Source organism: Maylandia zebra, linkage group LG22 (assembly GCF_041146795.1).
Source record: "Maylandia zebra isolate NMK-2024a linkage group LG22, Mzebra_GT3a, whole genome shotgun sequence".
In the NCBI taxonomy this organism is placed as follows: Eukaryota; Metazoa; Chordata; class Actinopteri; order Cichliformes; family Cichlidae; genus Maylandia; species Maylandia zebra.
In genome coordinates, this window is record NC_135187.1 from 34,340,137 (window position 1) to 34,351,613 (window position 11,477).

Genomic DNA, 11,477 nt, shown 5'->3' on the forward strand with positions numbered 1-11,477 from the left:
TTGGTTCGGGGGTTACCACCACGGCAGGCACCAAACACCTTGCGGCCGCAGCTCAATGCAGCAGCTTCGGCAATGGAGACGCTGAACATGGTCCATTCGGACTCAATGTCCCCAGTCTCCCTCGGAATGCTGTTGAAGCTCTGCCGGAGGTGTGCGTTGAAGATCTCGCGGACTGGGGCCTCTGTTAGATGTTCCCAGCACACCCTCACTACATGTTTAGGTGCACCAGGTCTGTCCAGCGTCCTCCCCCGCCACCTGGTCCAACTCACCACAGGTGGTGATCAGTTGACAGCTCAGCCCCTCTCTTTACCCGAGTGTCCAGAACATATGGTCGCAGGTCTGGTGATATGATTACAAAATTGATCATTGACCTGCGGCCTAGAGCGTCCTGGTGCCACGTGCACTTATGGACACTCTTATGTTCGAACAAGGTGTTTGTTATGGCTGTGACCAGGAGATATTTTATTTTGTATTCTTATGATCACAGTTATAATCAGAAGTATCAATCATTAATCATTTACCATTGTTGAACCAGTTGACAGAATAATCTTTGAACCATATCTAGGTTAACATTAATCTACACAGATTATCAGTACTCTAATCAGTCTATTGTTGTTCTGTACTACTCATGTTATTTGCTTAAAGCTGTTTCACAGTTCTGTAATCACTCAGAAGCCTGTGGGGCCTGCTGGACCCTGCCTTGGTTCTATGTTCCGTTCTGCACGTACACAGGCCTTGAAAGTACATGCACGCTCTTATACAACACATGAATGTGTACACACACCCTTAGTAAGAATAGGAGGGTTGTCTGAGGACAGTTTTCTGACAGATATACTTTCACAAAAGGCACGAATGTAATACACACTTGTTTTCTCTAACAACTAGCAGTTGATGTCCATATTAGGTAAACTCTCTGAACAGGCCCAAAACTGTTATCATTTCCAGTAAGGTCTGACTGTGTTACGTCATCATGGGATCATGGGTTATATAAGGATGGGGAGCGGTCCACTCTTTGGAGATCTGTGGCTGTACGCTTGTCTTCCCATGCTTCTGTCTTAGAAGTGTGCAATAAAATCACTATGTTTGTCACCTACACGGACTCGGCTGTTTTTCCGTCTTACCCAAACCGAACCAGACGTAACAACTTGGTGCCGAAACTCCGGTTGGAGAGGAGGGGAGCTTGCAGCTATCGTGTGGGTGACAAACAGGGGCGGAGGCCAGCAGCCTGTCTGAGTGACGCCAGGCGTCATAAGAAAAGGTGAGTGCCACCTGTTGATTTTTATCCAAAGGCGCTATATTGGAAGTTAAAACTAAATTTAATTAAATAATATTCACTCAGTCTGGGCTTCTGGCGTTGGTCCATAGTGATCTTGACTAATTAGTTGTAAAATAGGGCATAGTAGTCTGACTAAATTCATTGTTGTTCATTTTGGGGGTGAATTTTGAGTTAAGAAGTTATGTGTTTAAGTTAATACGGTTTAAGGTGTGTGGAAATAAATAAATACGGTTTAAGAGGTTAAATGTGGGTTGACTGGGAATGCCAGCCAGTCAATCGGTAGTGTAGGGTTAATTTGGTTTTGATTGAGTAGCAAAAACGCGGTTTTGGGTCTCAGGTAATTAAACTGGAGGGCAGGGTACCCACAGTGAGGCTTTTAAAATAAGTAAATTTGATTAGGACTGGGGCGCGGCCCCTAGGAATGCAGTTGTTCAGCGTTTTGGCAGACGCCACATGCAACGGACGCGTTGTTATGGTTAAGCTCGGTTTGGTCTACCGGGGGCACTTGGGACGCCCTTAATGGCCAGGTAATCTATGAGTGATTGCCTTCTACTGCATTAATTGGCAGGTAGAGTCGCGGACCGGCTGCCTCCTATTTAAACGTCAGGAGCTTGTGAACTTTAAGTAAAGCCAAAAGCGTGATCTGGGATATTCACGCCGCTGGTGGAGATCCGGGTGTCCGGGCGGGGAAGCAGTTTTAAAGTACTAGAACTTAGTAATGAGGCCGTTTTCAAGGCGGCGTACTTGAGACGGGTAATTGATCAGCAAGAGCGAGGCTCTGGGCTGAAAGATGCTTTTAAATTAGTCAAAAATTTAGCAACACCAGCAGAGAAATAGAGAAGTGAGATAAAGTTGTTCTGGCATATGGTGTTTTCTTAGGAATTTGAGCGCTATCGGGAGGGCGTTCCCGAGGCGTGTATTGACCAGCAAGGCGAGGCCTGGGCTATAGGTGCTTTTAAATTAGTCAAAAAAGATAGGAGTAATCTCTTCTGGTATGACGTCTATGCGGGCCCGTGTGTATATAGATTATAAATTACCGGTGTGTGTAAATAAGTTGTATAAATCTGTTAGATCTGAAACTCCTGCTAAAAAACTTCCTCTCTACAACTCTTTTCTCTTCTCTCCCTCTTTCTCTCAGTTGAGATTCTGTGTGTGTATGTGTGCTGGAAATAAAAAAAAGGAAAAGGGTCTCTCTCTCTGTCTCTGTGAGAGAAAAAAGGTGGGGGCCGAGTGAGCCCGCGGGGCCGAGCGGGTCCGCGGGAGCGAGCGTGTATGCTGTATGAGGAAGAAGGGAGTGAGAGGGCGCGAGTGAAAAGAGTAACCGAGTATTTGGTGATTTTTTATTATTTCAGAGGCACTGGGTAAGAGTTTTGACTTTAGCTGTGAGAGTTGTGAAAAGAGCAGGTTTTTCTTTTGTTGTAGACTGTGAGTAATCGGTGTTTTTCTGCCTATTGTGCTGCGTGGAAGACACAGAAGTGTAGAAATGTTTGTGGTTTATCTTTGTTTGACGTTTTATATAGAGTTGGTTGAATTAGGGTGATTTCTCCCGTTTAAGGGAGGAGTTGCATTGTGGTTATGTTAAAGCTTTGCTGTAGGGGTATGTGTGTGATTTTGTGCTGGCTTCGCATGTTTAAATGGATGCATAGAAGTTTGTCAGTGAGAAATTGTTATGGTGGGGTTTAAAGTTAGTAAAGAGTCAAACAACGCCCACTGTTTTAAAAAGGCCCAAAACATCATAAAAGACACCTCACATCCTGGCCACTCCCTGTTCGAACTGTTGCCCTAAGACAGACGGTACAGGGCAATCAGAGTAAGGACTAATAGACTCAAACACAGCTGTTATCCAACTGCAATAACACATCTGAATACTACAAAAATGTCCACCATGCCACTCTTGTGTTAATCTATGCACGGTCTGGAGCATGATTGTGGGAATACTTAGTATGTTAAGTATTCTATCTATTTTATTTATTGAATTTTATTGTTTTGTTTATATTTTTATATTGCTAGGGATGATGCAATGATCGGGGACCATTCTTAATTTCGTTGGTCTCATGACAATGACAATAAAGTTTTTGATTTTGATTCTGATTCTGAAATCCACCCTCCTCAAGAGTTCAATAATTTAGGCAGTTATGTTTATACAAATACTAAATGTATGTTTAGTGTCTTCATACAGGTGTTTTTTCTTAACCTGGAAACCTGAGTACGGCAGCAGAAGACAGGCCAAGCTTTGGCTAAAATTCACGGCTGGACACCAGAGTTGTCCTCACCCCTCCCGGAAAAACAAAAAAAGAGAGAATGTAGTTTTAGGCAGGTTAAAGACACTCCGTCGCTTGTTTTCGCAACAACTGCCAGTGCGACGCCTGTCAAAATGTAGCTGTGATACTCCTCTGAGGGGAGCATGCACAAACATAAAAAATAATACAAAAAAACAAAACAAAACAACCTCGCGGTGATGTTTTGTTTTTGTTGTGAACAGATCTGGATTTCATGGCATCTGTTTCAAGTTTTTGAAAATACAAGAAAACTTAGGTGTGCTCGGGTGACAGATTTTGGGGATTTTTTTTTTTACTAAACATTCCTCCTGGATGTTCCTCCAACAGTTTTGTATCACGGGAAAAAAAAAACTTTAAAGAACCGGATAATCTTCAGAGACTGAACAGTTTTATTAGTACAATGAAACTAAATCAAAAGCACGTGCCCAAACCAAGAAGGCAAGAGGGGAAAAAAAACCCAATGACGTAAAAAAAAGACTTCCTGTGATGTGATTGATAAGTTTAAACCTCAGCTCTATGTCTCATTCACCGTCTGAGACATCAGTGGCACCACAGAGCTGAGGTAATGGCACATTTACTAAAATATCACTGAACTCATGTCAGCTGGTGAATTTATTCATTATGAAAAGTTATAAACTTGATGCATTTTATTTGTTATTTTCCTATGACAAGTGTAGTTTACGAAAAGATAAATTCTAATCAATTGTAATATAGATGAAATGGTACAAATTTCATAATACTGAAGAAGTAGATACATTGTAATGCAAAATTCAAAGAGGCTTTAAACATATATGTTTTATTCATATCCACAGAACGATACCTGTGTTCAAAAAGACATGAAGTGCTGGCAGCTCCTGTTTGGGCTTTGGTGCTGCGGCATCCTTGCAGTGACCAGCGGGATCGAAGCTGATGTACCGTCATGGATGTGTGTGACTGACTATATACACAACATTACTTGTGTCTTCAACAACATCACTGCTATTCCATTGGGAAAGAACAAAACGAACTACAGCCTATATTTCAAGGAGAACTCCGAACACAACCCTTCTTGTCCACTTGTGGTGATGAATCACAGTTACTACTGTGAATGTCAACTCAACAATAAGCTTTGGGCGGATTATAATTCCTATGAAATTGACATTTGTGATGAATCTCAATGCATCAATTTAGAAAATGAATTTAATTTAGCAAATCACATTCAGCTGAAACCTCCGCCTGAGCTTGTGGTCCAAGAAACAACAGAGACTCTCAACATTACATTTAAAAGTCGATATGATAACCATTTATACCTTGGTGGTTACCTCATGTATGAAATATTACTTCAAACACCTGAAAGCAGTGAGAACAAAACTTTTACGGTTCCACCCCAAAAGAAGTTTGAATCTATTAATCGGAAATTGCACCTGAAAAATAGTGAATATTGCATTAAAGCAAGATATAGACCTCAAACATATAGTGAAACTTGGAGTGAATGGAGTCAACCAACATGCTGGGAAAACAAAGCAGAAGAAGAACCAGAAACTTTATTATTATTATTGGCCAAATATCTGTTCCCACTGTGTCTGGTTTTGGGAGCTCTGCTGTTTGTATTCTACAGTCCAGCTGCAAGGATGAAGATAAAAACTCTGTCCCACACGCCATCCCCGGCTCCTTTCTTTCAGCCTCTGTATCAGCAACATAAAGGTGATCTCCAGGAATGGCTTTCTCCGAAAGGTAAAAATGTACTAATGCACAAAGCCGATGAGGGCATGATAAGTGATAGAGTGGCTGTTGTGCCAAAACCCAACACGAAGGACCCAGAAGAGACCCAGACCTTCCTAAACCCTCCAGTGATTCAGCTGGCATTCCCTCAGTGCCAGACCTCCTACGTTGGCCTGCCTGGGATGGATATGGCTCCTGCTCCTATAGCTATGGTCTGTCCAGCTAACACCTCTTATACTCAGCTCCCCTGCTCCGTCTGGGAGAGGGGCAGGGAGGCAGAGATTGCCTCCTCTCCACCTGAAGATGTCCTGGATATCAGCTGTGTTGACTCTGGCTGCAGCTTTGAGGATGTGACACAAAGCCCAGAGTGCAGTTTACCAAGCAGTCCTGTTGTTGAGACTCTAGCACCATGTTACTGTAGTGATTACTGCATTCTTAACAAAACAGCTGAAGGTGTTGTTCCTGTTTTACTGTCTAAAGAGAGCAATGTAAAAGTTTCATCTGATTCCCAGCATGAGCGCGAGAGTTAAAGCAGGAAATGGTTCTGTCAGTTTGTTTGGAGCCAGAAAAATTCATAAGAGTGGTGGCACTGACAGCCACGGCTGTAGACCACATGGCAGGAGAGATTCCATGAAGTGGCTTGAAGCTGGCCAGTTCACTTGTTGCAAGTTGCTGTGTGTTCTTGATAGCAGCGGGTTTGTGCTTGAACTTCATACAACATTTACATCTGTTCAAATGTATGTGATTATCATTTTTTATGACAAAAACATAAAAAACACCATATAACACATAGAGTAGGCTTCTGCTTTGGCTGATTTGCATATGTTAACACTTGACGCATTCTGACTGCAGAATGTTAAGACGTGAATGTTTGTGAATTCCACTAGAGCTTTGGATGATATGATTTTCTGTAGCTGTATGGGGAAAGTGTTTTGTTCCGTTTTTTTTTTTTAATTTAATCTACCTTATTTGCAATATGTTTATACTTTGCATTTAGCTTTTACTAAGAAATCAACAATAAAAGAGATAAAGATCCATATCTATGCTTAAATCAGTAACTTTGTTCTTGTTTTACTGACTTATGAGAGATGTGTTTGGATCTTTCCTGGATCATTATCCATCTCCAAGTTGTTGTGCAGGTGATGCAAATATTCAGTGGAAACGATTGTTTTGAAATTTTCCTAAGGGAACAATAAAGTGTAACCTCAAAAAAAAAAAAAAAAAAAAAAAAAAAAAAAAAAAAAGGGGGGAGAGGACCAGCTAACACAGCACAGCCAACACAACATCATTTTCCTGTTCGCCTGTTTTGTTTTGTTTTTGTTTTTTCTGAAAGCCGAAGCTGACCTGGACTCCTACCCTCCCCTCTACCATCGACCATCTTTGACCCTTTGACCCCTGAAGGCCACAGCAGCTGGACTCACAACAACAACTTGAGGATGTCAACAGTGCTGCAAAAGAGCGATCTCATGCAGCAGAGACGGAGAGCACTAAACCTAACGCCCGTTTCACTACACGGGGGAAATTCCCAGGCTGCGTCAGCTGACAGAGCTGTGACGAGACGCGCATTAAGCCCGGAGGAAAAGGGAGGGTGAGCAAAAGAATGCTGACCTCTGAGAAGAGCCGAACGGAAGAGCTGCAGAAGGCCGTGGAGCAGAGTAAGGACAACATAAACAAACTCCAATCTGACGTGGAAGGAAAAGACTCTGAGGTGTTTGCCCTCAGTAAGAGCTCAAGGCATCAGAACAGAAATTGAGCATGGCTCCGGAGGAGCTGGCTGCTAATTGAACTCATCAGTCAGACTTGGAGTTTCACGTACAGGACTTGTAATCAGGCGGAAGCTTGCTGGAGCAGGAGGTCGTCAGACTTGACGCAAAGCTCCAACAGCAGGAGTAAACCCTGAAAGACCATACAGAAGCAAAAGGGTCAAGTTACAAGGAGAAGATGCAGGCAGCTGCAACAACGGATGAAAACAGACCCAAAGAGGAGGGGAGGACCCTAGGCCATGCGTCAGGCCGCTGGTTTACCTAAACTACAGAACAGGAAGGTGATGAACACAAACATACACCAACACACGAATACACACTTCTGCATGCGCCGACTTAGAATGAAGAGAAACACACACATGAACACTTATGCACTCGCTAAGGGAGTAAAAACTGATACATACCCATGCACTAAAATCAAAATGTTGATTTAATTTACTAAGAAGTGACACACAATGCTCCAGCTGCTGCAATGAAGAATGCTTTACTGACAAAGGCTCAATGCTGCACACGACAACGTCAAATACAGAATTTGCTATAATAATAAGCCCAGAGGGCATTTGTGTGGTCTGGGGAGCAGAGTCCGGAGCGGTTTGGTTATGAAGACGATGCCCGTGCGAGATATCTGGGGCTTAAGGCCTCGACTTAATTGTTTACTGTACACTAAAAAGAAAAGAAAACACTCTGAGCAGTGGTGCAGAGTGAAAACGAGGAATTAACAGTGTGAGTTTTATTTCAGAGCGCCACGTCATTGTGATGGAGATTTAATAAAGGAGGAACACACGGACAAAGAAGAAGAGAAGGGGGGACAGCCCTTGAGCACGATTGCCTGAGGCATTAAAGTTCTGTACTAAATTCGGGTTTCCAGTGGGAAAAAAGTCACGCAGTGCCAGTAGTAGAGCTAGGTTGAGTGATGATTCTAAATTACTGTAAGGAAATCATCGTACACCCGTTCGAGTTTCATGATAACGGGGATCTAGACTTTGTTGAACCCTAGGCAATTTGAACAGGTAAAATTCGAGTGACCAAGTAGCAGTTGAATAAAAGTCATTGAATAAGTGTTGAAATAAACTGGCAGAATTAAGAGAATTAAAACATTTCAAGAGCTCAAATTACTTAATGGTTCAATTTTGTTTCACGAACGCAAAACATATAGGTTTATGAATATGAAAAGGTTGCAGTGGTGTTGATTTGACTCTGTGTAGGTTTAGGTTTGGTATTTTTATTGATGGGAAGAATATTCAGTGACAAGTCCTAAGACCCGGGCGTCTGCATTTTGTTTTTGTTATTTTTCATTTTATTTTGTTTTATATTTTGAACAGTGCACTGATTTTTGTTTGTGAATCTTTTCTTTAAGCAGATCTGCACATCGGAAATTACAAGCATTACACGTCGGCGAGAAAATTGTTGTAAGTGAGTTTCTCCGCATTGAAATGGGTTCTGGAGGAAACACTTGTGGGGACAATTAGAAACGAGAGTCCCTGTTTAAAAAAGGATTCAGCGAGGTAATCCAAATTCAAGTTCTTGTTTTCTTTTTGAGATGACGTCATTTTGCTGAGTGTGGAAACTAAATGCGACGACAGGTTTCACTATCAGCAAAGAAAGAAAGAATGGATGAAAGACTGGAAATAAAAACAAACGGACTGACTGGTAAAAGATGACAAGACTTGACCATGACTCAAGGTTAACCACCTCCACCTAGATAGGATAAAAGGGTGGATGAATTTATGTGTGTTTCTTTTACAGGAGTAGAAGGATGACAAAATATTCGAGGATGAGTGAACCTGTAAATGCCATTTTTGTGTCTTGTGTTGCTTACAGAGGTAACTGCGCAGCGTTACCATTTACATTTTCTTCCCTACAGGGTTACAGTTTTAATGTTTTTCTATTACAGGATTTCTGGGCGGATGTGTGAAGAAACGGTGTTTATGGGTTAGGAGTGGGGGATGTTATTACACTGTATTCTGGTGAGAGTGTTGGGGGAGACACACCCTGTCTTGAAAACTGTGATTCTTTTACAGGAAATGTTTTTATAGCACCTATGGAATGAGGATGGCTGACTACGGTCAATGTGCTGCTGATGTTTGCTTTGCTTTGGTGAGAGGGGTGCAGTAGAAAACAGACAAGTGACATGAAAACAAGTAATAATAACAAATAACAAATTTGGGGACAGGTTAACCTAGAGCCCACTAACTGGCCATTAGGGGCTCTCTCTCTCTTGGAATAACATTGCCCAAAGGGTGAATAAAGCAAATTCTGGCAATAATAGTGGTTTAATGATTGGAGAAATCCTGAACATGATACTTGTCTGTTGTGCTGAATCGTTTATTACTCTTATGATTTGCAGGTGGTTGTAAATAAGCTGTTTACTTTAACAGGTTTGCTTTTTAGCTGAATTGCAAAATACAACTAGAACGATTGATTGAGACTAATCGCTACTAACCTGAAACTGAGGAGGTTCTATATAAGGAGGAATTAAAACAGGTATAAAATGCATCTGATCTTTAATTGCAGGTGGGACCATGAAGATTTTTTGGTACAGATTGCAGGTTGTTGCTCATTATTGAAGTGTGCTCATAAAGGTAAAAGCTATATAGGGGGTCTATCATTTGGTCTGTGTTTTAATAATTTAGGTATGGCAAAATTAAAGGTTTCTAGACAATTTAGGGAACGAGTGAGAAGCATAATTAGATGATCAGAAACTGAGTACTACACTCATGTTAGAATTGAGAATGCCCAATTTGTTTGAGGTCTGTTGTTCGTTTTTATACACACCTTGCAAATGTGCTTATAAGGAGCTGGCACGTAGTCTGGGAAGGTCAAAAGCTTCATCCGACAACGGATCGGATTGATATATTGGTGCTATTGACTTCACGTGCAGAGGGTTAAATGCATGCACGCTTACACACATAAGCATGGCATAGGATTGGAATAAACAAAGTCAACGACATTAGGTTAGGAGAGCCAGCGCAGGAGAGGTGTTGGCTTTCTGTCTCTTGCAGAGAAGGGAACAAACACCAGACGGGGACACGGAGATATGGGGACCCTTCACAGCAACTGGGGTCAAGTGTCATGGCCTTGGGGCTCCTTGATAAGATGGATCCCATAACCACAAGCGATAACCAGGAAGGGGTTGGCGAAACCTAGGAACACCAGAGACCAACGTGGTTCGAGAGGCTTTTGGCAAAAAGGGGGACACGGCGGTCACAACGGACAACAAACACACAGATTTGTGTAGCGACTGAAGGGTGGTCTAACCCCGGAAGTCGAAGAAAGAAGAATCCGAGGGCGTTTCTTCACTCCAAGAGGAGGTGGTAAAGGGGCCTGAAGCGTGTCAGGCTGAAACTCGAGTCCGAAGCTAAAAGAACAGCTGGGTTGTGGGAAATTTGGAAAACAACGGAGGTGTTGGGATTGATAAGTGTCATAACGTGTTTGTTTGGTTTGGTAATAAATCCTGGTGTGAGTTGGGCTGGCAAGCCAGCCCAAAGAGGAGGAATGTGACCAGGAGATATTTTATTTTGTATTCTTATGATCACAGTTATAATCAGAAGTATCAATCATTAATCATTTACCATTGTTGAACCAGTTGACAGAATAATCTTTGAACCATATCTAGGTTAACATTAATCTACACAGATTATCAGTACTCTAATCAGTCTATTGTTGTTCTGTACTACTCATGTTATTTGCTTAAAGCTGTTTCACAGTTCTGTAATCACTCAGAAGCCTGTGGGGCCTGCTGGACCCTGCCTTGGTTCTATGTTCCGTTCTGCACGTACACAGGCCTTGAAAGTACATGCACGCTCTTATACAACACATGAATGTGTACACACACCCTTAGTAAGAATAGGAGGGTTGTCTGAGGACAGTTTTCTGACAGATATACTTTCACAAAAGGCACGAATGTAATACACACTTGTTTTCTCTAACAACTAGCAGTTGATGTCCATATTAGGTAAACTCTCTGAACAGGCCCAAAACTGTTATCATTTCCAGTAAGGTCTGACTGTGTTACGTCATCATGGGATCATGGGTTATATAAGGATGGGGAGCGGTCCACTCTTTGGAGATCTGTGGCTGTACGCTTGTCTTCCCATGCTTCTGTCTTAGAAGTGTGCAATAAAATCACTATGTTTGTCACCTACACGGACTCGGCTGTTTTTCCGTCTTACCCAAACCGAACCAGACGTAACATGGCCAAACTGTGGCCCGAACCTAAGGCGCAGGGAACAAACCCTCTCATTCACCGGGAAAAACCCCAACGTACCGGCAGCAAGCCGAGGGCATATTAGAATACCCAACCCAGCCTGCCGCCTCTCACCAGGGGCAACTCCAGACTGAGACAGAGTCCAGCCCCTCTCCAGGAGACTGGTTCCAGAGCCCAAGCCATGCATAGAGGTGAGCCCGATTATATCTAGCCGGTACCTCTCAACCTCACGCACTAACTCAGGCTCCTTC

General features: G+C 42.5%; 1 protein-coding gene across 3 annotated transcripts; it reads left to right on the forward strand.

The window, feature by feature from the left end:
• The first annotated feature begins 450 nt into the window (after positions 1-450).
• Positions 451-11,163, forward strand: LOC112430268 (interleukin-21 receptor). 3 transcript variants are annotated; one of them, XR_013095257.1, is made up of 3 exons: positions 451-1,258; positions 4,368-9,366; positions 9,534-11,163. XR_013095257.1 is itself a non-coding variant. In XM_024798508.2 (2 exons), exon 2 carries the CDS (start codon positions 4,392-4,394, stop codon positions 5,784-5,786), a length of 1,395 nt encoding a protein of 464 aa, XP_024654276.2. In that variant the 5' UTR covers positions 451-4,117; positions 4,368-4,391; the 3' UTR covers positions 5,787-11,163. The 3 variants fall into 3 exon arrangements, 2 of the variants coding, with proteins under 2 accessions (XP_024654276.2, XP_024654275.2); XM_024798508.2 differs by having other exon boundaries at positions 451-4,117; positions 4,368-11,163; XM_024798507.2 differs by having other exon boundaries at positions 4,368-11,163.
• Positions 11,164-11,477: the final 314 nt, after the last annotated feature.

Bases quoted from the DNA above. Each gene is read 5' to 3' on its own strand.
- LOC112430268 (XM_024798508.2), top strand. From the start codon at position 4,392: ATGAAGTGCTGGCAGCTCCTGTTTGGGCTTTGGTGCTGCGGCATCCTT.